The sequence below is a fragment of the Penicillium chermesinum genome, assembly GCF_028974085.1.
Source record: "Penicillium chermesinum strain IBT 19713 chromosome Unknown utg000004l:1.0-3345178.0:1.0-3348027.0, whole genome shotgun sequence".
NCBI classification, from domain to species: Eukaryota; Fungi; Ascomycota; class Eurotiomycetes; order Eurotiales; family Aspergillaceae; genus Penicillium; species Penicillium chermesinum.
Genome location: NW_026695314.1, coordinates 2,701,963 through 2,728,229, shown reverse-complemented (window position 1 = coordinate 2,728,229; position 26,267 = coordinate 2,701,963). Strand labels below are relative to the sequence as shown.

General features: G+C 51.7%; 10 protein-coding genes across 10 annotated transcripts; 6 read left to right on the top strand and 4 right to left on the bottom strand.

The window, feature by feature from the left end:
• Nucleotides 1–393: 393 nt before the first annotated feature.
• Nucleotides 394–2,843, bottom strand: N7468_005920 (F1F0 ATP synthase subunit alpha; the record flags this gene model as incomplete). Its single annotated transcript, XM_058475216.1, has 7 exons — nucleotides 394–1,008; nucleotides 1,059–1,180; nucleotides 1,472–1,937; nucleotides 2,051–2,171; nucleotides 2,239–2,295; nucleotides 2,422–2,591; nucleotides 2,772–2,843. The coding sequence occupies 7 exons, from the start codon at nucleotides 2,841–2,843 to the stop codon at nucleotides 394–396; spliced, it is 1,623 nt and encodes a 540-aa protein (XP_058330956.1).
• Nucleotides 2,844–3,679: 836 nt separating this feature from the next.
• Nucleotides 3,680–4,443, bottom strand: N7468_005919 (2-hydroxy-palmitic acid dioxygenase MPO1; the record flags this gene model as incomplete). The annotated part of the gene is made up of 4 exons (XM_058475215.1): nucleotides 3,680–4,138; nucleotides 4,203–4,262; nucleotides 4,330–4,353; nucleotides 4,411–4,443. The coding sequence occupies 4 exons, from the start codon at nucleotides 4,441–4,443 to the stop codon at nucleotides 3,680–3,682; spliced, it is 576 nt and encodes a 191-aa protein (XP_058330955.1).
• Nucleotides 4,444–4,886: 443 nt separating this feature from the next.
• On the top strand, nucleotides 4,887–5,371 carry N7468_005918 (uncharacterized protein; the record flags this gene model as incomplete). Its single annotated transcript, XM_058475214.1, has 2 exons — nucleotides 4,887–4,908; nucleotides 4,962–5,371. The coding sequence occupies 2 exons, from the start codon at nucleotides 4,887–4,889 to the stop codon at nucleotides 5,369–5,371; spliced, it is 432 nt and encodes a 143-aa protein (XP_058330954.1).
• Nucleotides 5,372–6,719: 1,348 nt separating this feature from the next.
• Nucleotides 6,720–7,402, top strand: N7468_005917 (DNA-directed RNA polymerase II subunit RPB7; the record flags this gene model as incomplete). Its single annotated transcript, XM_058475213.1, has 3 exons — nucleotides 6,720–6,977; nucleotides 7,056–7,136; nucleotides 7,229–7,402. Coding segments are annotated over 3 exons (513 nt in total), but the record flags the coding sequence as incomplete, so codon positions are not given.
• A 953-nt stretch (nucleotides 7,403–8,355) lies between these two features.
• On the top strand, nucleotides 8,356–10,199 carry N7468_005916 (uncharacterized protein; the record flags this gene model as incomplete). Its single annotated transcript, XM_058475212.1, has 2 exons — nucleotides 8,356–8,670; nucleotides 8,742–10,199. The coding sequence occupies 2 exons, from the start codon at nucleotides 8,356–8,358 to the stop codon at nucleotides 10,197–10,199; spliced, it is 1,773 nt and encodes a 590-aa protein (XP_058330952.1).
• A 985-nt stretch (nucleotides 10,200–11,184) lies between these two features.
• On the bottom strand, nucleotides 11,185–14,589 carry N7468_005915 (putative RNA interference and gene silencing protein (Qde2); the record flags this gene model as incomplete). The annotated part of the gene is made up of 5 exons (XM_058475211.1): nucleotides 11,185–12,654; nucleotides 12,716–12,966; nucleotides 13,017–13,707; nucleotides 13,760–14,240; nucleotides 14,318–14,589. 5 exons carry the CDS (start codon nucleotides 14,587–14,589, stop codon nucleotides 11,185–11,187), a joined length of 3,165 nt encoding a protein of 1,054 aa, XP_058330951.1.
• A 1,768-nt stretch (nucleotides 14,590–16,357) lies between these two features.
• On the top strand, nucleotides 16,358–20,770 carry N7468_005914 (uncharacterized protein; the record flags this gene model as incomplete). Its single annotated transcript, XM_058475210.1, has 9 exons — nucleotides 16,358–16,397; nucleotides 16,441–16,476; nucleotides 16,630–16,958; nucleotides 17,023–18,768; nucleotides 18,832–18,922; nucleotides 19,709–19,781; nucleotides 19,826–20,092; nucleotides 20,142–20,282; nucleotides 20,347–20,770. The coding sequence occupies 9 exons, from the start codon at nucleotides 16,358–16,360 to the stop codon at nucleotides 20,768–20,770; spliced, it is 3,147 nt and encodes a 1,048-aa protein (XP_058330950.1).
• Nucleotides 20,771–21,129: 359 nt separating this feature from the next.
• N7468_005913 (tetratricopeptide repeat protein) lies at nucleotides 21,130–23,209 on the top strand (the record flags this gene model as incomplete). The annotated part of the gene is made up of 2 exons (XM_058475209.1): nucleotides 21,130–21,297; nucleotides 21,404–23,209. The coding sequence occupies 2 exons, from the start codon at nucleotides 21,130–21,132 to the stop codon at nucleotides 23,207–23,209; spliced, it is 1,974 nt and encodes a 657-aa protein (XP_058330949.1).
• Nucleotides 23,210–23,318: 109 nt separating this feature from the next.
• On the bottom strand, nucleotides 23,319–24,047 carry N7468_005912 (uncharacterized protein; the record flags this gene model as incomplete). Its single annotated transcript, XM_058475208.1, has 3 exons — nucleotides 23,319–23,735; nucleotides 23,777–23,857; nucleotides 23,913–24,047. 3 exons carry the CDS (start codon nucleotides 24,045–24,047, stop codon nucleotides 23,319–23,321), a joined length of 633 nt encoding a protein of 210 aa, XP_058330948.1.
• A 1,099-nt stretch (nucleotides 24,048–25,146) lies between these two features.
• N7468_005911 (FAD-dependent oxidoreductase) lies at nucleotides 25,147–26,258 on the top strand (the record flags this gene model as incomplete). The annotated part of the gene is made up of 3 exons (XM_058475207.1): nucleotides 25,147–25,280; nucleotides 25,345–25,456; nucleotides 25,515–26,258. The coding sequence occupies 3 exons, from the start codon at nucleotides 25,147–25,149 to the stop codon at nucleotides 26,256–26,258; spliced, it is 990 nt and encodes a 329-aa protein (XP_058330947.1).
• Between the last annotated feature and the right edge of the window lie 9 nt (nucleotides 26,259–26,267).

The window sequence follows — 26,267 nt, the reverse complement described above, 5'->3', positions numbered from 1 at the left end:
AAATTGCGAATTCAACGTGGAGAGAGACACATGGAGACCAGACGAGAGTAATGGCCATCCTCCCATCCGCGCTCCCCGATGCGCGGAAAAATCTAAGAGTACAGGATATAATCACATTTTGGCAGCCCATCGAATCGGCCAGTTCCTAGCCAGTCCCAATTTCCTGTCCAGAATATCAATTGCACTTCCCGAACCAGTAGACTCAGTAATTGGTTACTTCGCTACGTCCAGAGCGTAGAGATCGACAGATCCATAGGGAACACCAGGACCGAGAGGAACACAACAAAACAATGGCCTCAAAATTGTACAAGCTATCTCGTCTATACACATAGAACAAGTCAGGAAAACAGAACAATCACCACGGATCTCTCAATGGTTGTTTTCTTGGCTCACCTATGCGTTGAAAGACTTGTTGAAGTTGCCAATAGCCTCCTTGAGCTGGTTCTCAAGCTCCTTGCTGATCTGGCCCTCCTTCTCGATGGTCTGCTGGATCTCGGGGTTGTTGCTCTTGAGGTGGGCGAGAATGTCAGACTCCCACTGGAGGATCTTGTTGACGGGGATGTTGTCAAGGAAACCGTTGACACCGGCGAAGATCAGAGGAACCATGTCGGAGACGGCCATGGGGGAGTACTGCTTCTGCTTGAGCAGCTCGGTGAGACGCTCACCACGGGCAAGGGTCTGCTTGGTGGACGCATCCAGGTCGGAACCGAACTGGGCGAAGGCAGCGACCTCACGGTACTGAGCCAAGAACAGCTTCAGAGAACCGGCAACCTGCTTCATGGCCTTGACCTGCGCGGCGGAACCGACACGGGAGACGGACAGACCGACGTTAATCGCGGGACGGATACCCTTGTAAAACAGCTCAGACTCCAGGAAGATCTGGCCGTCGGTGATGGAAATGACGTTGGTGGGAATGTACGCAGACACGTCACCACCCTGGGTCTCAATGATGGGCAGGGCGGTGAGAGAACCACCACCGTGAGTCTTGTTGTTCATCTTGGCAGAACGCTCAAGGAGACGGGAGTGGAGGTAGAAAACGTCACCGGGGTAGGCCTCACGACCGGGGGACGACGCAGCAGAAGAGACATCTGACGGTACGCAACAGCCTGCTTAGACAGATCATCGTAAATAATGACAGCGTGGCGGCCGGAATCACGGAAGGCTTCTCCCATCGATGTTCCTGTATAATTGTATGAATATTAGCATGTGTTGACGTATAAATGTTAGGTGTTGATAAAAGTTGTGATAAGAATTGAAGTGTGCCGATAAAAGTTAAGAGGAAGGTTGCTCTTCCTCATCGGCAGACTCGGCGGCGGCAGCGGCGGCGGCAGCGCAATGGCGCTTGCTAGCCAAATGCCAAGCCGCAGAAGAGGAAAGAGCCAAATGAGTAAAGAGCAAGATCGAGTTCGCCAGGTTGGGAAGTAACGACAAACAACGAGATAAAATTGAAATAAGGGAAAGATAAACTTACCAGTGAAGGGGGCAAGGTACTGCAGAGGAGCAGCCTCGGAGGCAGTAGCAGCAACAACGATGGAGTACTTCATGGCGTCGTTCTCCTCAAGGGTCTTGACGAGCTGAGCGACGGTGGAACGCTTCTGACCGACGGCAACGTAGATACAGTACAGCTTGGATGCCTCGTCGCCGGAGGAGTTCCAACGCTTCTGGTTAAGCATAGCGTCCAGAGCGACGGCAGTCTTACCAGTCTGACGGTCACCAATGATCAACTCACGCTGACCACGACCAATGGGCACCATGGAGTCAACACACTTCAAACCAGTCTGGACGGGCTGGTTGACGGACTGACGGGGCAGGATACCGGGGGCCTTGAGCTGAGCACGACGCTTCTCAGAGGCGTTGATGGGGCCCTTGCCGTCAATGGGGTTACCCAGAGCGTCGACAACACGGCCGAGCAGCTCGGGACCGACGGGAACATCGACCTGAAGCGTGTAAGTAAAACAGGAACCGATTGGTTGAGGCAGAGGACTGAAATGTCCAAGATCAAGTCGGACGAGCTTCCCTCCAGCCCCTTTACAAGAGTTGATGAACTTACAATCTCACCGGTACGCTTGACAGTCTCACCCTCCTTGACGAGACGGTCGGAACCGAAGAGCACGACACCGACCTGACCGGCCTCGAGGTTCATGCACATACCCTTGACACCGGAGGCGAACCTGGTTGGCGGTTAGTTTCCCGAGGTTGGAAAATGCCAAGACTTGGCGGGAGAAAGGGATCACATACTCAACCAGCTCCTCAGCCTGGACGTTGGTCATACCGTGAACACGGGCGATACCATCACTATTCAGATTCAGATTAGTTTCTTATTCGAGTGGGAATGATCGTAGCCGCGGGTGGACGTGTTGGCGAGAATGTATCCGGCGATCGAATTTTTCTTCCCTCCCGTCCAGGGCGTGGTTGACGTACCCGACCGACAGAACACGACCGGTCTCGGCAAGACCGGCCTCCTCCTGAACACCGCGGATGCGCTGCTCGAGGATGGAAGAGACCTCAGTAGGGGCAGCCTTGGCCTCGGCGGCGTAGGAGCGGACCTGCTTAGCAGCGCCGGAGATGGGGCCGGGAACAGCCGCGCGGACCTGTAAAGGGCGAAAACTTTGTCAATGACGAGCTCCAAGGGTGACAGGGCGATTGAGCCATCCTCAGTGGCAGTCATTGGGGTAGGAGGGCGTTCCGAAAACCAATCGAGCTCAAATTCGAGATGGAAAAAGGTCGAATCGACGATGGACGAGGATGGCCGGGGGGATGGATAGACTCACCGAGGCGATGCGACCAGTGGCCTGGACGGCCGCAACGGAGCGGCTGGATTGCCGCAGAGCGTTCCTGAACATTGTGAAAGGGGTTCAGAGGATATGAGAATGAATACTCTGAAGGAGGGATGTAATTGGGGAGAGGAGATCGGGGAGGAGAAGAGGTTGTGGACGGGTGGGAAGGAGAGCTTTGTCGCTCGGGGGGAGGATTGGATTCTCAGGACTCGCGCTAGACCGTTTTGGGGGCTGGTCCCTCCCGATGTGGCCCTAGTGCGCCCGCTCCACGGTGTACTCTTCTGAGCCCGTCTTGGGTTGCCCTGCTAGGGAGCTTGGTTCAGGGTTGATGAGCTGGCATATGTTTCTACTTTCTATGTACTTTCATTTGACTCCCAGATTTGCGGGGTGATTACCCACCCTCCTCTGGTGGTGAGTACCTGTAAACGAGGCTAGTTCCAAGCGGGCCAGCGCTCCCGTTTTTTCCTCTTCGGGTTGTCGGAATCTTGGTCAGGTGTCTTGCTTAGGTAACGTCTTCGTCACGGCAACCATAGTTATAGACTAACTAGTTAGGCCTCATGAGCTATCAAGATACTTGAAGCACTCGCAAGACTCGTAGGACTCGTTTGGTTCAATTTTGCTTTGGACTTAATTATATGCCTTCAAGGGCATAGTCATGCGCACTTGAGCATCAACAATCTGTGCGGCTTAAGAAATATTACCGGATCTCCAAACATAAGTTCTCACGGCCATAGCTCTCAATTATCCCAATGCATCATAGAAACTCCCTGCTACAGCATGAAAAACACAACTGGTAAAACGAGTTTAGTTCTATTCCAAGGGTACACTCAGCAAGATCAGCACCAGCTAAAAGCCAAGCAGGTTACCACGTCCGAGTGCACCCCAGACCCCTTGCACGGTCGCTAATTGCTCTTCTTCTGTTGTGCCGTCTCCTTACGGAACTTAGCAATTTCGACCTCCACGTTCTTGTGGAAGCGCTGCTTCAGCTCCGGACGATACCCAAAGAAGAAGAGAATCTCCATCCAGACAAACAAGGGCGCAAGCAGCAGTGCCTGCACGAGGTTGTCTAGTAAAGCAGGTGCCCGTTTCTCAAAAGCACCATGGCCAACGAATTGCGCAAGCCAGGACACAATGTGAATTCCTCCAGCATAATAGTTCACGATCATCCCGTAGCTTCCGAGGAGATAGTTGCCGTACGCGGCTGACCCGATTACGAGCGGTGCAATCAGGCCACCTGCGACTGGTTCGAGGAGAATATAGAAGATGGCATAGATGAACGCGCCAATGGTGCCGGCATTCGCAGGAAGATACTCGAAAGTGAGGATGTCGGGCGTAGTGAACAGAGGAGGACAATTACATGCCTGCGGGGGTGGCGCGTTAGTTGGGCACCCATTTCCATGCTTAATGCAAGGGAATCATACGCACCAGAACAATGCCCGTGAAAAGTAGGACAGGGACACATGTTATATGGATCGCAACATTCACCTGGGGTTCGAGGTCAGCCCACGGATGGCTTGGTCATGTTTGAGATTCAGTTGCAATGGAACGATACCGGGTTGTTGTGATAAGCCCCGTACTGTGATGGAGTCAGCGAAACCATGGGCCTCGTATCAAAATCAAAGATAGAACTTACAAAGATCAACTGTTTCTCCAGGTTGAGGGCCATCTTGTAAAGGGTGCCTGGTATTGGGGAGCGGTACACCAGGAATAAAACAATGGGGGGGGGGGCTACATCATCATTAAAACAGGTGCGCTAAGTGGTCCAATTGGATCGTTTACCCGTCATGTGCATGGGACCGAGGATATGCACTATCCTGTTTTGGTACAGTATTGTACTGTGTTTAATGCGGTAATTTTGTGTATCAAGTAGAAAATTGTTTTTATCATCTGAACTGTATACTCGAGCAGTGAATGAGGTTCGCTAAGGATGCTTTACTAGATAGGAGGCCTCGTATATCAATCGCTCCGTTTGCTAGAGCCTACAAATACCGACCAATTTCCCCTCATAATGTTGTTTACAACCGCTCGCAGGCTCGCAAGCTCCTGAGTTCTCCAAGTCATAACAACATCCCAACACAAAACAAGATAACACTTTGAAAAATCCCCAAGATGCCGTCTACATTTTCAATCTGTGTGTACATACTTGAGGTCTTGCCGAGGCTACTAGTCTAACATTGGCGACAGTCCCCAAACTCACCCACCAAGAGGATGTCATTGTTCGAGAGTACGGTGGTTGGTGCGGATTCATGTGGGCCATTGGGCTATCACCCACGAAGCCTGAAGATAAAGAGAAAGCTCTTACCACTATACATGAGTGGGCGAAGGATATCGATGTCCTCGAGGACGAGAAAGGCCAAGTGGCGAAGTTTGCCGCTGCCAAAGGCTTTGACAAGGGCTTCGACTACGAAAATCTGACAGTCTGTCGTGCCACAGGTCCAGGCAATGACACGTCAACAAAGGAATCTTCTACTGCTCAAGACAATGACACTCCGATGAGTGGGACTGATACCGCCCAAGAGGATGCTGCCGCAAGGATCGCGAGTATCATGAGCCAAATCCAGTGCGTTCCAATGGATAATGACAGAAGCGCTTAGGTTCATGGGTCTTTCCATGGTTGTAAAGGAGATGTACTATACCTTCTATGCCAGGCAGCATAATCCTCATAGGTCTTCTGTTTTAATTGGGAGTTCCAATAGTTGACTAACTTTCTACTTGTAATTAGTAGGAACATTTTGAAAGTCTTGCCATCAATAATAACAGAAGTCAAAGGCCATGCTTAGGGATTTGTCTGTAAAGTGCACATATGAGTAGCCGACCATCATAATCTATTCAGGTTTTCAACGTCTCCATCCGTCACCAGCAGCCACCTTCGCAGCCTCCATCATTCGAGTTGTCGCTCAGCTAAACGCCTGTGGTGAACGGGGTCTGGCTACTAGTACTGCACAGTCACCCCAGTCCAATGAGCTTCTCTGACCTTGGAAGCGCTCGAATATTGTGAGAACACTCAAATTTTTGGTCTTCACCAGCCTATAATGGTACTGTGACTTGTGACTCGCTTCCTCAGTAAAGACTAGAGGTAAGTATAGGACTCCCGCCTGTACACGCAGTCTATCCAAGTTATTTACTAGTAATACAAAGTTTCTCATCTTGACACTTTCGACCATTGGGTATTCGCAGTCGCTACCAGTGGAGGTCGCGCGCCTCCAGTCAAATATTGGAGGCAACTCTCCAAGAATTGGAAATTTAGAAAATGAGCTGGCAGTGGTAGGTATTCCCACTGGTGGTGTTTGAGAGCTTGAATGTGGTTCTTGGACTGTCCTGTGGTAGCGGGTACCATGACCTTGACTATATAACTGTGACCTTCTAACTGATGTTTACTTACATAGCAGCAACTGAAAGGATCGGATTTGGGTATTTTCATATCCAAATTCCAACGGCATTGAGCTTCTTATCATACCATCTTTATATGCCAATTGCCCGTTATTAGGGATGCATACAAAATATCGGGGTTGTTTTTCGTACAAATGCTGTGAGTTGGGGAACAATTACATATGGACCGTGCACATACACGTGACCAACCAGCTCGCGCCAACGATAATGAGATCTGCCCGCCCAAGTTTACTTCCAGCAGCTCCATTGCGCCTGCGATTTCCCCTACACCGACGCAGATCCAGTGCCTTTGGAATCCCTGCGCATCCACTCTCTTTGCGCTTGACACACCTGGCGGGTGTCTGGCTTGGGCAAGAGGTAGTAGGTGACGGCTAATCATTCATTTGATCGACGTCGCCCTTCCACGCACGACTCCTCTTCCTCTCATCTCCTATCACCATACACCAGAGCTACAGATATCCTGAGGCGAACCAAATAACTCGGCGACTCATCCTTACCGTCCACAAAGCTTCCCTGCGCCAGCTCCAATCCGTTTTGCGCTCGTCCAAGTAGCCGCCAGAATGTTTTTTTCTCAAGGAAGAAGCCAAGGTCATCACCTTGCACCCGTCTTACTTTGGTCCCAATATGCGAGAGTACCTCATCGCTCGGCTGAACGAGGAAGAAGAAGGCACCTGCACTGGAGACCATTTTGTGATCTGTGTGATGGACATGGTGGATATTGGCGAGGGCCGAGTGATTCCTTCGAGTGGACATGCCGAGTACACGATCAAGTACCGTGCAATCATTTGGAAGCCATTCCGAGGGGAGACGGTGAGTCCCGAAAACTCTGGATTCGCCTCGCGGGTTGAGGTTCCTTGTAGTTTAGCGCTTGAACTGACGTATTGTTAGGTCGATGCAATTGTCACTTCTGTGAAGCCGACTGGTATCTTCACTCTTGCCGGTCCATTATCCGTATTCATTGCCCGAAAGGTAGGCCTTGTCTGGCCCTTCTTCTTTTTTCTTTTTTCTTTTTTCTTTCTTCCCCCCCCCTTACAAGGGCCATTGGCTAACGCGCATCCCAGAACATACCTTCTGACATCAAATGGGAGCCCAATACCGTGCCCCCACAGTACACCGACCATGCCGACCAAGTAATCGAGAAAGGTACGAGTTTGCGCCTTAAAATTCTCGGTGTGAAGCCAGATGTCGCGGCGATCAATGCTATCGGCACAATCAAAGAGGATTTTCTTGGGTAAGTGACAAGGTCTGGACCTATGAAATCGCATGCACTAATTGATCTTCTATGCAGACCCCTGTAACGCGATACGATTTGACGCACATACCCCTTCAAAACTGTCCGCATCATACAAATTCTTTCTGTTCGATACCTTGCCAGCCTGCAAAGCCTGCGTAACTGCAATGGCGGTGTAGGGCCCGAAACCTTGAAAAAGAGCCCGCAAGTTGATTTTGAGGCATGACGTGCGGTCATTGGCATTTCTGCATGTGCCTGACCACGACCAGAACCCCTAAAATGGGGAGTGGTTCTATGGCCAAGCCCAGTAGTCTCTCTTTCATGAAGATTGTTTTACAATCCATCTATGCCCCGCCCCAAGAGTAAGTATGCCAATAGTAGGGCACTCCTTGTATAATACCAAAAATTCAAAACCATCTGATAAAAGCCGGGCCCAGGAGGAATTTGCATTGCTTACTGAACTCTAAACAAGTTGCCGGAGGGACGGCGTGGCTCCCGCATGAGTTTCTTAGTAAAAGGACTGGGGCTCTCCCGGGAACTGGTGAAACACTGGCGTGTTTTCCTCCCCCCCGTGCGTGTCTGTTATTTACCTATTTGGTCTGTGGAGATTCGACCAATCTATTACTTGGTGGGGTTGGAGGTACTTGGTACGCCCTGTAATATAGCACACAGCCCGTGAACTCCCCCTGGTTTCGTACCAGGTACCGAATGCTGTTAGACAGGTCAACAGTCCTGTCGCGTACCAGTAACGGGGTCTTCCCCATTACGTTCCTTCCTTGTAGTTCATCCGATTGTTCCTCTCTTCAATCTTTTTTAGTCGCGACATTGCGAAACTACACGATCTTCCACCTCCCCTGATACCGTCCTTCCTATCCTCCCTTATCCTCGCGAAATTCGCTGCGCCTACTGGGTCAACGATTGAAGGATAACTAAGAATACAGGAGGCGAACCAATAACATGGCGACGTTCTTCAAGACACAGTACAACAAGTTTCTGGCGAACCCGCGCAACGCGACACTCGCTGACAACATTTCACTGCTCTATGTGACCTCGACCACTAAGTTCGAAGGCCGAGATGCCGTGGTGAACCATGTTTCGCGACAAGCGGCGTTTGTCAAGAAGAAGTCAGAACAGATCATCAGCGCAATTGAGAGCTCCAGTGCGCTGGTCCTAGACATCGAGACCACCCTGGAGTTTCTTGAGGGCGGTGGGGCCTATCTCCCCTCCTTCGACGATAATTTCCTGGCCGACCGAACTGTGACACTTCCTTTGGTAAGTCAAGTCCCCAACACGCGTATATTCTCCTGTCCACGCGATGCATGCATGCTGATGCAACCTCATAGCTCCATATCGTACAATGGAACGCCCAGAATGAGATCCAGCAGATCCGTATCTATTGGGATCAGGCCTCGTTGTTGAAGGAGGTGGAAGTCATTGGCTCGCGTGGCAAGAACTGGCCAATTCGCGCTGGCTCCGAACAGATTCGATTGCTCAAGTCAGCTACCACAGAAGCCTCCGCCCCGGCCCAAAGTACCGCACAGGATCCGCCTCCACGATCCTCCTCCCCGACCAAGCGACACATCAAAGACCCGTATGCGGCCGACTCTCTTTTCGACTTGATCTCACCCACCAAGGGTCGGTCTCAGCAAAAGGAGGCAGTGTCTCCCAGCAAGCGGTACTCAAAGGACCCCTACGCTGCCAACTCGCTCTTCGACCTTGTTGCGCCCGGCAACTCTGACGAGCCCGAGCCCGAGACCCATACCGCACGCCCCGCGTCCCCCGGAAAGCGAATTACCAAAGACCCTTATGCAGCCAATTCCCTCGCAGATCTCCTGTCGCCTGCAGACGAAGATGCTGAGGGGGAGCACGGCCCTCGTCCCTTTGCGCGGGCTAGCGCACATCCTCCTCCACGCGACTTGAGCGAGATCTTTGTTGATGAGGAGGCCCCTACAACTCCTTCCAAACCGGAGCGAGTGATTGCTCCCAAAGCGGGCGCGGGGAAGTTCCAAGGCAACCGAATCTTCGGAGAAGAAGAGGAGCCATCCTTGGATGAGCGCGTTCCCTACAAGAGCAATCCCCGTAGGTTCGATCATTTCAACCTGGGCGACGAGGGAGAAGACGACATTCCGAACGATCGTGCCCCATACAAGAGCAACCCGCACCGGTTCGATCACTTCAATCTTGCCGATGAGCCAGAGACCAAGGAGGCACCCAAGCAAAACAAGGTTCGTCAGCAGCCGCATTGGAACTTCGATGAGTTTAATACTCCTGAGCGACCTGCCCGTGCTCACCCCGCGCCCCAGGCCCAATTCTCCTTTGGTTATGACGAAGATGGAAAGGAGTCTCCTCCTGCCCGTCCCGCGGTCATCAAGCCCCGCCGAGACGCAGAGGTTCACTTTGATATGGTGGACGACAAAGGCGATGGCGACGACGGACGCATTATCAGCTCTTACCAGAACCGTGGCCAACGTCTGTACGAAAACCGTCTGTTCGATGAGCATGGTGAGGCTGAGCCCAGCGAGGTCGAGAAGAAGAACAACCGACCCCTGTCCGTGGTGGGCCACAATGCCAACCGCCAGAAGGACTTTGATCAGCACTGGGATACGGTAGATGAGGCCCCAGAGCCTTTCAAGGCCGATGCCGAGAACAAGCCCTTAGCTTTCGACCGAGCAAAGTCTGTCCAGATGATGGAGGCCCACTGGGACCTGCCTGATGACTCTCCCCAGCCAGAGCGCACTGCGACCGCTCGGCCCAATCGCCGCCACAATCAGCCTAGCTGGAGCCTTGGTAACGAGGAATAAATTTGCAATACAGTGACTATTGCGTGGAAGACTCGCGGCTACAAGAAGCCCAGTTCTGAGCCTCTAAGCCGGGTCCAAGGCAAGGCACCCACGAGACTAACGTTCTTTATTAATGCTTTGCGTTCTTCTTGTATGACGATGCACGGCCGATCCGATCTATCCTTAATCACGAGCGATGCGTACCGATACCCAAGGAACAAATCTAGGTCTCAACCAAGTGACCAAGCGCTGTTGATGCAGTCTTGTTGATCCTGGCCCGGCCCCTGACTTTCGCTGTTGCTTTTCCTTTTCCTTCTCTTTTTTTTCGTTTCACTTTCTTTTGATCTTTCATTTCTACGCCAGGAGTGCTTCATTGGTTTCTATTCTTTTCTTTTCTTACCTTGCTCGCCATTATATCTTTCTCTGTACAAGACTACAACATTTTTCTCCGGGAGTGAGGCTCTTTTGATCTCAAGTTCGTAGTGATATTATCTATCACGGTCTTTTCCTACACAAGGTATCAGTGAATAAAGGTAATCTCTTCTCGAACGAGGTTGGCTGTGGCTTTAGATTCTAGGACGATTGTAGTGTCTACCTTAGGACTTGGCCAAGTAACGTTCAAGTTGAAAATGTCCTCGACTCAAAATCTTGAAACCTGCTTTATACCCCCAACTGCCCCGAGGATTATTTCAACTTTCCCAAGTAAATATGCTGCCTTTTCTACTAGCACTAAGTTGTTCTGCCAAATGACAGGGAAAAGAATCTAAGGATGCCAGTTTCATATGGCCAACGAATACTAGCGAGCGATATTCAGCTACTGACTGTCCAGTTCCAAATCCAATCTGTACCAGTAAATCTCGCACTGCAAACTCGAAACAGAAGACTTCAAATATGAAAGGAAACAAAGACTTCAAAGCAAATCAATAGCATAAGAACGGCATATCATCAATCTAGGCAAAGTTTTCAAACCCTCCAGATAATTCAAATGTTCTGACCATTCTCACCGCTAAATGTAGAACATAGTATCCGCCACGTTCGGATGGACCAGCGCCTTAGAACCATCAATAACCTGGTTCGTACCACCGGTAGCAACACTACCCTCAGCCAAACTCTCTGGGTCAAACAGATCAGCCAGGTAGCACCGCGCGCGCGTACACACCAAGTCCGCATAATACGCTGGCGGGCAGACGCTAACAGCCTTAGTAGCTCGGCCGAACATGTAACACATCTTATGGGTCAAATCCTGCAGGACATCTGCGGCGTTTGCAGTGCCTGGCTTGCCCGGGTGCTTGGGGTAGAAGATCTCGTCCCAGATGGTGAAGTAGTGGGCCGGGCGAGCGGTACCTTGGAGGGCAGAATGGGCCTGCAGGTAGAAGTCCCAGACGCGAGACTCAGAGATGCCGCGGTCGACGACGGTGCCGGGCTTGGGGTTCATGGATCGCTCTGCATCGGCGGAGGTGGTGGGATAGAAGCGCATGTTGTGGCGTTTGCCGACGATGATGATGGAGAGGCGTGGGAGGCCCTTCTTGGTCAAAGTGGCCGGATACAGAGCCTTACAGGCTTCTTTCAACAGAGGAAGCTCTTTTTCGATGACGATGGAGTACTGGCCCTCGGAGACACCGTCGCGGTAGACTACAATGTTCTCCGGGTATTGGTTTTTGTTGTGCTTGGCCCAGAGCTTCAGGCGAGACTGCATCATGTTGTTGAGATCTTCGACCATTTCGTTGCGCTCCTGGGTTTGAATACAGATCTTCGCAGGCCACTGGCCGAGAGAGGCATCGATAGAGGCGACGATTGCTGCCACACTGGGTGCGTTTCCGGCTGAGCCTGGCGAGGGGCGGGTAACGTCTATGCCGACGAGCATGGTCTTTCCATCGCCGAAAAAGCCCAGATCTGAGGCACGAAGGGACTGGTTGACCCCACCGAGCTTCAAGTTCACCTTTAGACCGACGTTTGCAGAGTACTGTGAGTTGCCGTCGACGAGTTTGGTGGCTTGCACATTGATGTTTATGACACCTCGCCGTACGTCACAAATCTGTTTGATTGTGTTGTAGATCGTTGTATCCTTGCCAGGGAGAATACCGAGCACCAAAGACAGATCCTTGTACGTGGATTGGAGGCTACCCACGGCCTCGTCGATCTTTCTTGTGTTTTCATCCCGACTACCACTCAGAACGACACGTTGACCCTGAGACGCCGGAGGAAGATCGACTCCCATTTTCGTGAGCGTGCCTCTGAAGCTTTCTAGAGCCTTTTGCACCTGAGCTGGACTCTCCCAGAATGGTCTTCCTTGCTCAATGGCCAAATATGTCCAAGACTTGATCCTTACGGGCCTCGAAAAGGCAATATCCATCATATTCCAGCTACCAAATTGAGTTCTGATTTCTTTGTTTTTGGCATACTGGATTTTTGGAGGTTGGAGGACTCGTGCCTGCACGGTGATCAGGCTTGTGCCGACTTTGACTCCAAAGGAAGCCTATAGCGAGGTTTAAGTCAGCTGTAAGTCAACCCATGGTTAATAGAAATCAAAACCTTACCAGGGTACCGTTGTCGGACTCGTTCAGGCCAAGCATATCGACACCCTTAGTCACGATCGACTGAGCATTATGGCCAGGTTTCCGGCCCCTCACAGCAAAGTTGAGCATAGCCGCTGTCTGCATTGGGCCAATCTTAGACCCAAAAGTCTGACCAGGTTGGACTTCACAGACTTCAACAGGCAAGTAGATTGGGTTCTGCCGGGTCCCGGTGTTGATAACAGGCATTTTGGGATCCACGTCGATATTGTATTCTGCATATTCAGTCAGCTATGATCATTATTTGACTTCGAAGATGACCAACCTTCCTTGAAGTATTCCCCAACAGAAATGTATTTACCAGGGAGTGATGGGCCGGCTTTGGGTGCTTTCTTCCCTTTCTTAGCTGCGGTCTTGGAAGGTTCACCTCCAGACCCCCCTGGGACAGCCTTTGGGGGGGCACCCTTAACAAAGAACTCAACATCAAACGGCCCAGCGCCGGTTCTTTTCACTTTAGGGGGGTCCGTCTGTCCTTGCCCATCCGAACTGTACGCCAAAGAAGAAATAGACTTTAGAGGCGAAGCCTTAACCTTTCCGCTGCTTGACTTCCTCTGCAAGTGAGTCACCCTAATTCGCAAACGCTTAAGGAATTTCTCAAGCCTGAAAAGATTTCGACTGGGTTCGCCTTGCCAGAATGCCTCTATCAGTCCAGCCAATCGGCCAGCCTGGTAGGTGGCGGCGTACTTGACCTGCACATTCAACACAACTCGAGCAGCAGCAGCACGTGCACTGACAAAAAATCCACGGATTGCTTCAAGTCCTCCTCCCAGCGAGAAATTTTCAATTGCCTCGGGCTTCACACTGTAGTGCTTGTTCCCACCGATGTTGATCACTGAGCGGTCAGTCTTGGGCCGATGACCCATGATCAGATTCAGTGCCTGGACAAGCTCCTCCTTATTGCTTAGCGCAGCGTTCGCATCGCACGAGGCAAGGTAGTTGGATAGCTCTCCAGGATCCTGATTACAGCATTAGCCATCGGAGAACACTGACACCATCGGCAATACCTACCAAGGTTCCTGTCTGTTCGCAGGTTACTTTAAAAATTCGCGGGCCCTCTGGGTACTCATCTTCGTTCTCGTCCTTGTAGCGGACATCAAAAGTTTGTTTATCGCCCTCCTTTCCAGCGAGGGGGAGCTTGGTGCTTGCAACTAAAGTCGAGCGGTAGTCGGTTGCCACATTGTTCAAGTACGTAGCAAAGTGCTCCTCCAACAGCAGCCGGACAATCTGTCGAGCTTTTTTGCCTGCAGGTGCAGCTTTAGCACCGTCGGCAAGGATGCCGACATGGTACCTGTACAGCGGCTTGCTCACTAATTGGATAGGCAAGCAATTGGCATACAGCAAGGTTGGATTGCCCTTGGTACCGTATCCCGGCCGGTCAGGGTAGGCCTGGGATAGGGTTCGCTTCTGTTTGGATACGGCGAGGGCCTTGGCCATTCCTTCCTCAATTTTGGCGACAGTGGCGTCGGGCTGCGGCGGAGCTTGACCATCCCTATGTTGTAGTACAATTAGTACCATCAATTTACATCGTGTTGCCTTTGGCAATCAAGCAAGAATGGATCTCCTTACCTGAAGATTTCTGGGCCTTGGTTGAGACCGCCGCCACGCCCGCGACCGCCACGCCCTCCTCTGTCACCATGACCACGGAAATCTCCTCGACCACGGAAGTCTCCCCGACCACGAAAATCCCCACGGCCGCGGAAGTCACCACGGCCACGGTCTTCTTGGCCCCGACCAGCAGGACGGAAAGGCAGCTCTCCTCTACCTCGACCACCGCCGCGGTCGCCGCGGTCACCACGGCTACCACGGCCACGGCCCCGACCTCGAGCGTTGTCAGACATTCTCCTTCAGCCTTGTAATGATGAGACTGTAAAGCTGATAGATGAAGATGAAGGAGAAAGAGAAAGTAGAAGCTGGAAAGGAGAAGGGAGGAGATTAAATGATCCGTTTGTTATTTACGTCTTTGTTGGAGGGACTCTCCAGCTTACGTGCGTGCCAACACATGCATAATGGCTGTGTCGTTTGTGTTGGTGGGACAAGGGGGGTCATTATGGGTGGTACGGAGTGGTTACTTCATTGGATGAGCTATGGATATACCCTGCTCTATCTAACTCTGCCTGAGGCTGGCGGTTTCAGGCATTTGCTTGTTTGGCCACTCCCCTTTCAGATCAGTACCGTACGGTATCGGATACCAAATGATGGTACATACACTGGGTATGTGGAGCTGTGGAGCTGGGGAAGCGGCGACCGCTTACAAGCTAAGATGCTCGTAAGCTAAGATGCTCGATATGATTGATATACTCCGGATCCAAGATCCCTACCCCCACGGCGCCTGGGCTAGTTACTTATCTTAACTTCGAAGTGGCTTAGATAAGCGTGATCCGAGGGTCCACGGGTTTGACTTTGACCGAATTGGTTGGCGCAGTGCTTGGCTTCTGTGTGGCCTAGACTCGTGAAGTGTGGATGCCTCAATGACTCACTCGATCCTGGGCCGCAAGAACGCCTACCAATGGGCCAATCACCACGTGCCTCATTGGGTGCCAGGCATCTTCGCGACATCCCTGTATATCACGGGCTCATTGATCGTCATTGCGGTCAGTGGAACAGTGATCCCCGAGGTCCCGAGGTCTGAAATCTAGTTATTATGTAAGTATTTAGGGGGAGATCCATGGATGGATCTATGGATGGAGAACGAGCTCCGAATGGTGAGACAGGTTCATCACTTTGTCGATTCTCTGAAATCCGACCCAGAATGTATCTCCTTCCTAGGGAAATCCAAACCGATGCACCCAGGGCCACATAGCCTGGAACAAAGAAGGGCCATGGGTTCAGGACAGGTGAGCTCTAGCCGCCTTAGTAAATCGTACCAGATGTGCGGCCGTTCTACGGGTGCTGAGATCATCATGGTGATAACGAACCAGAAACGGAGATAGCGGAGGATTAATCATCCACTGGAGGGGACGACGTGGGACTCTAAACTTTGCTCTTCTTTCTTCTGCGCAAACCCTCAGGGGATCAGCAGCACTCTCGTTGCCGCAAATTCCACATTGCCCATTTACTCTCTTGGCCCCCACGAGCGGATCCTGATATCGACGCGTCTCAGACTCATCACCCCTCTTACTGCCAGAGCTTGCGCGACTGCTCACTGTCCAACACGTTTCGCCAACTTGTCGCAGAGAGTCCGGCCTCCTGACCCATATCTTGCGAATCGCTATATCCAGTTTCAACTATCCCCGGCGCTCTTCTAGCTGCGCAGTTGAAACGACTCGGACTAGGATTATTGGCGCAACACTGCGCGGACGGCCGAATCAGGGGTACCGCCCAAGGAGTGTTTTCTGAGTGATTTTTTGAAAGATTAGTGGCGCATTTTGGGGCGTATAGGTTCTCTATAGGTCAAGATCATAGCGTCTTCGCGAAGGTGTACGGAACTCCCCCAGAGGGAACGCCGATTTTTCTCCCAGATCGGGGGCGATATTACCAGTATCCTCCGTTCCTACGACCTGACACTCGAAGAATTCGCGGGATTGCCATTTACATGCGCCCACAGCGAGCTTAGCACTGCCTCCCAGTCTTATCCCACAACTACCCGAAGCGCACCTCCCCACCAAAATGACGCCTACACCGCCATCTACAACCTCATCCAGCGCAGGTGCGCATTCGCCTGAGTTTCGAGTAATTCGCAAGCGCAACAGAGTACCACTTTCGTGTGCGCCATGTCGACACAGGAAGTAAGTCATGTGAGGCACATGTTTCTATAAAGAGTTGTGGTTTATTAACGGTGTTCTTTCCCCCCTAATTTTCTAGGCTGAAATGCAACCGCACCAACCCATGTGAAAATTGCGTGAAGCGAGGGGATGCAAGTTCTTGCTCATATGCCCAAGTAGGGACTCGGAAAAAGACCTCACCACAACAGAATGCGCCAACATCACCAGACGACATGCAAAATCGCATTGACCGCTTGGAAGGGTTGGTTCTATCGCTGATGACCAATGGCTCTCAGTCGTCTGGACGAGCGGCGGCTTTGGCTGCCATAAACGGAGAGAGTAGTGGTCCAGCCGCTGAGCCATCGAATGAATTGGACCTTGATGATGACCACGGGGAAGAGAGTGATACTGAGCAAGTGACGAAATCGTTTGGCGTGATGAAGATGATGGACAACAACAAATCGTACTACATCAGTGAGGCACATTGGGCTACTGTACTGAACGATGTAAGTTGCGAACCTAATATCATAGCAATGCGTTCGGAGGCAACGAATCTAACGTTCGAAATAGATCGCCGAGGTACGGCAATTCTTCACCTCACATAAACAGGCATTCGAAGACCAGGCGAACAAGATAAAGTCAGTCCAGAAAGAGTCCGATGTTGTACCACAGTCGACTCTTCTTTTCGGGGTGATGAAGCCCTTATCCCGGAGCGAAATCATTGCATCAATGCCTTCAAAATACATGACCGATCTCTTAGTTGCGCGATACTTCAACACTTACGACCCTGCAACCCATATCCTTCATGGCCCAACGTTCCAAGCCCAATACAATAAGCACTGGGAGGATCCTAGCCAAACTGATCTGACATGGATTGCCATGCTTTTCGCCTTGATGAGGCTGGCCATGTTGTCATATAAGAGAGAAGGCGATGAGCCTCCAGAGTTCAAGGGCAAAGCAATGGATATGGCTGGGTCTTTTAGGAATTTATTCGCCCACTGCGTGACATTGGCCGACTATACTAAACCCCATCCATTTTTGATCGAAGCGCTTGTGTTCCACTTGCACGGTGACTTCACTCAAACCCGGGAAGCGGATGTGTCCGTGTGGGTTTTGGCCGGTGTAATTGCTCGTCTAGCAATGCGCATGGGCTATCATCGCGACTCAAAGATGTTTCCAAATATCAGTCCATTCCAGGGCGAGATGCGGCGGCGAGTGTGGTCATTTGTAAGGCTATCAGACGTGCTATTTTCATTTCAGGTTGGCTTGCCAAGTTTGCTACGGGCTGCCGACATGGATACGGAACTGCCGCAGAACCTTTACGATGATGACTTCGACGAGCACACCAAAGATATGCCGGCCCCTCGCCAGTTAAGTGAGCCAACTCCGATATCCTATCTCATCACCAAGGCTCGCCTGGTTGGTGCGTTTGGCAAAGTGAACGAATTCGCATCTTCGGTGATGACCGCTTCCTACGACAAGGCTATGGAACTCGACACGGAGCTTCGTCGGGCCCGAGACTTGATTCCAGACCACTTGCAGATCCGTCCCATCGAAGAGTGCCAGTTAGATCCTGTGCAGCTCATTATGTCTCGCTTCTCAGTCCACACCGTCTACCATAAGGCACAGATTGTGCTCCACCGCCCCTATCTCGTCCGCGCCCGCGAGAATCCCCGTTTCACGTACTCGCGACGGACTTGCATCGATTCCGCCATCGAGCTGCTCGGGTTCCAACGGATGTTTCACGCAGAAACGCGTCACGGTCGCCTCCGAGGCCGCCAGACTCTAGTGACCTCCCTCAGCTCCGCCGATTTCCTCCTCGCAGCCACCATTGCCTGTCTCGACCTGTATCAGGGATACCTGCTGCAAGCCGCCGGGCGGCCCTCCGGTGATACGTACACGTGGGGCCGTGAACGGCGCGACGAGATGATCACCGCAGTCCAAGGCTCGAAAGAGATCTGGGATGAACTGCGGGATCAAAGCATGGAGGCATGGAAAGCGAGCAACATCCTGGGCGTGATGTTGTCCAAGCTACACAACAGTATCCCGGGCCTTGAAAGCGGCACCGGTGTACCCGATCTGTTCGAGCCGCAAGACGAGAAGCAGAATGCGGCAATGACCTTGGGTCTTTTGAGCAGCGGAATGAGCCCGATGAATCCGGGCCCGTCGCCACTCGGTGATAATTTGTTCAAGACGGGAGGTGACCCGACTATGCCTGCGGGTCTGGGCAACCCGGCCGAAATGCCTGGTGGCCCTCTCTCACCTTTCAGCAGCATGTTCGGTGCTATGCCGGACATGCAGTCTAATCTTGACTGGGTAAGCTCTTATCAGATGCGAAGAATCGCTCCGGGAGAGAGCTATGCTGACTGTTCTATTTAGGATGCCTGGGACACATACATTCAAAACCCGACACTTGATGCTTCCAATCAGTTTTGGCCTATGATGGATGCTACAGGCCTCCCTCAGGGCGGTATGGGGTTGCCACAATCCTCAATCTCAAGCCCTCTTGGCTCGAGCAGAGTCCCGCCCATACCAAATAGCGGGCCACGAGCCCCGTCAACCTTCTCCCCCACTAACAGCACTGAAACCAGTGGCTCAGTAGCTGGATTTACCCCAATATCCACTCAGACAGATAAGAGCAGGCGCCAAGGGTCGATGTAGAATGATAAACAGGAGGACTGTACATCTTGCATTTCCGTATCCCTTTGCTGAATGGTTTCTGCGCTTGGTGGTTTCATTTTGGATGCGTGCTCTAAGAATACCCATGAGTTTGTTGGTGTTCTGAAATTGGATTGGGGGCTCAAGTTAGGCTAGCTGCGTGGCCTTTTGACTGCCTATTGGGATGGATCTGATTCCATGATGAATGGTTCGAAAAAGTCGGTGCTAGGTAAGGGCACCTTGGGACAATATGCGTGACTAGATTCTTGTATTATAGTTGCTATTATTGGATAATAACCTCCTCTCTGAAGAAATTGACTACATTGAAACAGAGTCTCATGTGATAGATGGAGCTCAACAGTTTGGCCCGCGTTGATATGGAGCGATAATGATCTGACACGTGACCCTTATCGCTATCCTTTTCACGCAATCTTCAGGACGATCAAGATCGCCCTATTTTGTTTCGCGCTGGATTTGGCCCAGGAGTTGATCAAAATGTAAGTGATAATCAACAAACCTAGAACTTTCTTCTTCTGGATCATGTTACTTGATCCCTGAGCCCTCATCACAGCTAAACGTATCTGACCACGTTCTCCAGGCACTGCCTCCGACGAGCCTCATTACGGCTCCTCACAAGCTCCAGATCGAATCCAGCCTCAAGGTTACAGGCGGTGCCTAGTAACCGACTACGTCTCCTTCCACATAAAAATTATAGCTCTCAAGATGCCTCCGCCCTCCAAATCCGATTGAACTCGGGGAAACATGCCCCCGAATCATCAAACCACCGAGAGACCCGTGAACTCCACGACGAAGAATTCTCAAGCAAGCCACCGACACCAGAGGAGTCGCTTGTAGAAGAAGGTCTAGAGCCCGAAGAACGACGAGCCCTGGAACGCGACACACCTTCTAAGGAGCGGATTCGCGCCGGCCATGCGCGATCTCAAGCGACACGCAACTCAAACTCAGAAGGCGGAGGCATTCGGTCGAGACTCTCCACCCGGCCCCCGAACGAAACTTCCAGAAGATGACAGATTCAACCGCCCAATAGAAACTGTATACATTGGAAACTTGTTCTGGGACCTCAAGGCAGAAGATCTGCGGGCGCACATGGAGCAGTACGGGACGGTGATCAGCGCCATGATCACGCATGACAACCGGGGTCTAAGTAAAGGGTGAGAATTAGTAACCCTACAAAAGACGATCTCGAGCCTCGGTTCTGACCACATCTGTGACTAGATTCGGATACGTTCAGTACAGCACGATCCAAGAAGCAAGGCTAGCTATCGAGCGACAAGATATGCAGATGCTTCATGGCCGCCAGACAGTTGTGCGGTTTGCGCGTACGCAAATGGAGCAGACGCAAGATGACCTCAATGCCAAACCCTCGAGTACCCTCTTCATTGGCAATATCCCATACGAGCTGACAGACCGGGATCTGCAAGATCTCTTCATCGATGTATACAATTTTACTGACATTCGCATTCCGGTGGATCGGAGATCGGGGACCCCTCGTGGTTACGCACATGCTGAGTTCATAGATATCCCAGCGGCTGAAGCTGCCAGGGAAATCCTGCGTAGGAAGTTCCCGTATGGGAGGAAGCTGAAGGTGCAATTTGCTCATGGCATCAAAAAGGGCGGTGGTCCAAGCGGGTCGGACTGAGATGACGAGGCCTCATTGTATATTATCTGCGACAATACCAATACTATCATACCGTATTTTCATCCATTTTATCAACATTGTCTTCGCCCCCTTTTCCCCCGGCAACTTGCAAGCTTCTTCATCACTTGACATTTGCTCGGCCGTCACGCCACACGTGACTGTTCGGGACCTCGGCTGCCCAGCCGATCTTTATTAGTGAGCATATCTAACCCCACGTTTTCCGGGGACTCATCTCCTCCTTTTTGCATTGCCGTCTTTCAAACAAGACGGGGTCCTCTTTTTTGCTCATTTCACTCTTTTGATTCCTTCTGCTTTGACCTGACAACATTCCCGGGGCATCTCACCACAACCAGCCCAGCATGTCTTTCCTCGGTGGCGCAGAATGTTCCACCGCGGGAAACCCTCTGACGCAATTCACTAAGCATGTCCAGGATGACAAGTCCCTACAACGAGACAGGCTTGTTGGTCGTGGACCAGGCATGCAAGAAGGCATGCGCTCGCGCGGAATGATGGGCGGGCAGGATCAGGTACGTATGCACCCGCGGCCGGAGCCTCTCCGAGAAGCTGTGCACAATCCCCCAATACTCTCCGAACAATCTGGCTAACGAATGGGGGGCGTCGATGCCCAAACAGCAAATGATGAATGAATTCATGCAGCAATCCCAGCAACTCGACGGGCCCGGCCCACAACCTTTCGCCATGGAGCAGATGCGGCGGGAACTGGAGGGCATGCATTCTGTACCTCAACGCTCGGGCTCGCCCGGCGGATGGTTGGCGGAGTTTGGTGCCGGTGAACAGGCACGCATGGAGGCTGCATTTCCTGCACAGCAGGGCATGGTGAACAATGAATCAGGCTTTACTCCCGCCGAGTTTGCCCGCTTCCAGCAGCAGAATCGCATGGGTGTGCCCCAGACTTCAAGCCCCGCTGCTGCCAATGCTTCGCCGATGATGGCGGGGTATCAGCGACCGATGGGTATGGGCGGGTATATGGGTGGCATGGGTGGCATGGGCGGCATGGGAATGATGAGTCCAATGGGTGGCATGGGGATGATGCACCAGAGACCTATGGATACCACTGCGCAAGATAAAGGGAAAGGGCGACTGGTTGAGCTGAACGATGAGAACTGGGAGGCTCAATTTGCGGAGATGGAGACAGCGGGGGCTGAGACGCGAACGGATGAGGAGGCGAATGCTGCGATCGAAGAGGAGCTGAATGAGATTGACAGGTCAGTGCCCAACCCCCATGATGACTTCGAGGCTGTTTGGGAAAGAATCCAGGCTGAAAAAGCCGCGGACAGAAAATTGGCGGAAGACAGTGAATTTGAAGTCACCGATGGTGTGCATGTGGGCGATCTAGGTGACTGGGAAGGCTTCGACAATCTCAACACCCGATTCAGAGATCCACAGCTCGGCGATTACATGTTTGAAGAGGAAAATGTGTACTCATCGGTGACTAATCCCTTCGAGGAGGGTGTCAAGATTATGCGTGAAGGTGGCAACCTGTCACTTGCGGCTCTCGCTTTCGAGGCCGCTGTCCAGAAGGACCCGCAGCATGTGCAGGCGTGGACCATGTTGGGTTCTGCTCAAGCCCAGAACGAGAAAGAACTTCCAGCCATCCGAGCCCTCGAACAGGCTCTCAAGGTGGACCCCGGCAATCTCGACGCGTTGATGGGTCTGGCTGTCTCATACACTAACGAGGGCTACGATTCAACTGCCTACCGTACCCTGGAGCGCTGGCTCTCTCACAAATACCCCTCTGTCATCAACCCCGCTGAAGTATCTGGAGACGCCGACCTAGGCTTCACAGATCGTCAACTCCTTCATGAGCGGGTGACAGAGCTTTTCATTCAAGCGGCCCAACTCTCGCCCTCGGGCGCACAGATGGACCCTGATGTCCAAGTCGGGTTGGGAGTCCTGTTCTATTGTGCCGAGGAGTATGAAAAGGCCGTTGACTGTTTCTCTGCTGCGTTGGCTTCGACGGAGTCTGGCAGCACCAACCAGCAAGAGCAGCTTCACCTGCTCTGGAACCGACTCGGCGCAACCCTCGCCAACTCCGGTCGCTCCGAGGAAGCAATTGAAGCCTACGAGCAAGCCCTTACCATCAACCCCAACTTTGTCCGTGCTCGCTACAACCTCGGTGTATCTTGCATCAACATCGGCTGCTACCCTGAAGCTGCCCAGCACCTTCTGGGCGCGCTGTCCATGCACCGTGTTGTTGAGGAGGAAGGCCGAGAGCGCGCGCGCGAAATCATCGGCGATGACTCTAACGGCTTTGACGATGAGCGTCTTGAGCGTATGCTGCACATTAGCCAGAACCAAAGTACGAACCTCTACGATACCCTGCGCCGGGTCTTCAGTCAGATGGGCCGACGCGATCTCGCCGACCAGGTTGTTGCTGGCATGGATGTGAATGTTTTCCGCAAGGAGTTTGAATTCTAGTTTTATTCCCCGGTTTGATGTCAAAAGATGGACAGTTTGTCCTCCTTTTCTTTTCCGATCTATGTGTGCGCGTGTCCGGGATGTTCTGCCGGCAGGGACTGGCCTCATGTTACGAAATATGAATTACTAGTATTGCATAGAAACTTAAGGACGTGGCAGCTATTATCCTCTCGTCAATCATGACTTGTTCAACGCCCTCTCTACATTTCTTGCGACTCGTGTATTTTCCAACGCTCCAAACTTTAGCCAATTGGATAGAAGGAGTCGGGTTCATAAGCTGATCAACAACTTCTCCAACTGCGGCAGCTTTCTCTTCGCCAAACCGTCCGCCTATAATCTGCACACATACGGGCATGCCAGCGTAATCAAACTCATCTGACTCGTTTCTGGGTGGATACGCTTCCCAATCGGCGTTCTTCCCACCACCGACTGAGTGAAGATCCCCACTAGCTTTAGCAACAGGCACAGTAACAGCGGCGTAGTTCAGCAGGTTCCATATAGCCGTGTATCCCATCCATTGTTTACTCTTCACCAGGTCTTAGACTTATATCCAACCCACGGAATAACAGGCTCAAGTAAGGCGTCAGTGCCCGAATCCAGCCACTGCTTCAAGAAAGCCGTTTGGAGCGCATATTTCTCTTCTTCAACCTGTCCAGAGTTAGAAAAGGTTGTAAGTTTCATACATATGGAGGCGAGTACGAACTTTTCCACGCTCTTCGAGCAATAACATATCCTCCTTGGTGCCAACCACCATGTCTTCGATAAGTGGCTCACCAATGATCTCACAAAGGTTTTGATAGTGAACCCCTCCTTCTCCGAGGATCGCTTTATTCCACATTTCAGTCGCGGCAGTGTTCAAGCTACAAGCAAATCGAGTGCTTCTGAGCAAGTCCCGAGTCTGAGAGAGACGTTTGAATTGTTGCACAAGGCTGCTTTCCCTCTTATCTACTCTATCCGAGGGCGCCATCACCCATCCCACTGGGATTAGTTGCTCTAAATCACTACTATAGATGAGTGTTTACCGCCCGTTCGGCAAGAAATAGGAATTCCAACCTGCAAGCTGTAGCCCAAGAGCAAACATGGAATCTGCCGGTCGACATTGCTTTAGATCTCAATAACATGACCCGGTCGAATCTAAATCCCCAAGTTCTACTAAGTTTAGTGAAGACTTTTGATGAAGAACAGCGCAGCTAATTGGTTCAGCAGGGATGCAGGCAACTTGTTCTGTCTCAGCCCTCATATTGGTGCGGGGCCGGGAGGACTTGCCCTATTTCTCATTCTTGAACATTGCTGGCAAGAGGGGGGAACTTCGGTCGAATCACAGACAGATGTTGATGCGGCTCGAGATTCGAGCCTCGCGAATTTAATGGCTCAATGGTCGGTGTTCCAACGCAAATATCATTCGGGCTTTTGACTATGCGCTCGTGATACTCTTCTACAGACGGGCACAGGAGTTTCATCCCGCTATACTAAAAGACCAGGTGGGACAGGGTCATCGCTTCATTGCATGCATTCGTTAGGTGTTGAACGGTTCTGTCATTCCCGACCCTGGTACCCCACGTCCACTATTCATTGCTTAGGGACATGGGAGTTAACTTTGAAGGTTCATAGTAGATACTAGTATTATCGAATTAGATGTCTCATTAATATTTCATCTCAGTAGCATTCTGTCCTCATGTACAACGCTATAAGCCCAAGAGCAAGCTATCTTCCAGAGGAGCGTCATGCACTAGTATATTACTATCGGGGTTTCTTCCGTGGTGCGGGGCAATCGCCACGAAGAACAGCCTTTTGTAGCTGCGGGGGGCAAGTGGTTCCGTTCCCAGTCGCCCAAGCTAGTCTGACCTATTTTGGTCATTCCTAGAATGTCTGAGTTTCTTATCACCCAATCCTCATCCATGCCCTTGGGAACCACCTAATAGAGCAGAACGATCACCATGGAGGTCGGAATAATTGGATCAGGGGTAATTGGCCTCCTCTCAGCCCTGACCTTGGTCGATGCCGGATACAAAGTGACCATTGTTGCACGCGACCTGCCTGGTGATGAGAATCAAGATTGGGCAAGCCCATGGTAAGCAACAAGATGCCCAGATGCTACTTTCAGGAGGATATCAGCGCCGCTAATGAAGCTACAGGGCTGGAGCGGGGATCTTGCCCAGCCCTGACGTCGGTGGTGAATCGCTTCAAACGGAGAGTTTCAAATATTTCTGGGCTTTGGCACACAGGGACCCAACAAGTGGTGTCCAAGTAAGATGCAACGATATCGAAGTCTTCAGGAGTGCTGAACTAAAGATATTCGACCCAGGTGATAAAGACAACGGAATACTATGACGATAGAGACGACGACTCGACCATCTGGTACAAGCATATTGTGCCGCGGTATCGCAAGATCCCCCCGAGCAAATTACTCGATGGCGCCCAGCTTGGCATTGAATATACTTCCATGTCAATCAATCCAACTGCATTTCTGCCATGGATCAAGAAAGAGCTCGAAGCTAAAGGCGTAGTTTTTATTCGCAAAACACTTACTTCGATAGATGAGGCAAAAGGCATCACCAGGGCTCAGATCATTGTGCATGCCTCCGGCCTTGGGGCTTTCCAACTTGCCAACGATAAAGCGGTCGAGGCAGTTCGAGGACAAACCATGCTCGTTGACACGGATTTTGACGAGCTTCAAATGAACCAAGGCTCTCACTTCACATATGTCATTCCCCGAATGTTTACCCAAGGCGCCATCATTGGCGGTGTGTCACAGCCCGGAGCTCAAGGTCGCGAAGTGGATGTGAGGCTGCGGTCTGATATTCTGAATCGTGTGAGAAAGCTTACGAAAGGCAAGCTGGATCAGGTCTCCCTGGAAAAGGATCTGCAGAGGGATATTGTTGCCTTCAGGCCCGGGCGGAAGGGAGGATATCGCCTTGAAGTGGAAGGAAACACGGTGCATGCATATGGATTCGGTGGTCTGGGCTATACCCTCAGTTATGGAGTCGCGGGCAAGGTTCGCGAGCTCGTGGACTCGGTGGCTAAAAGGCAGCCAAGAAGCCGTCTCTAAGCCTGGAGC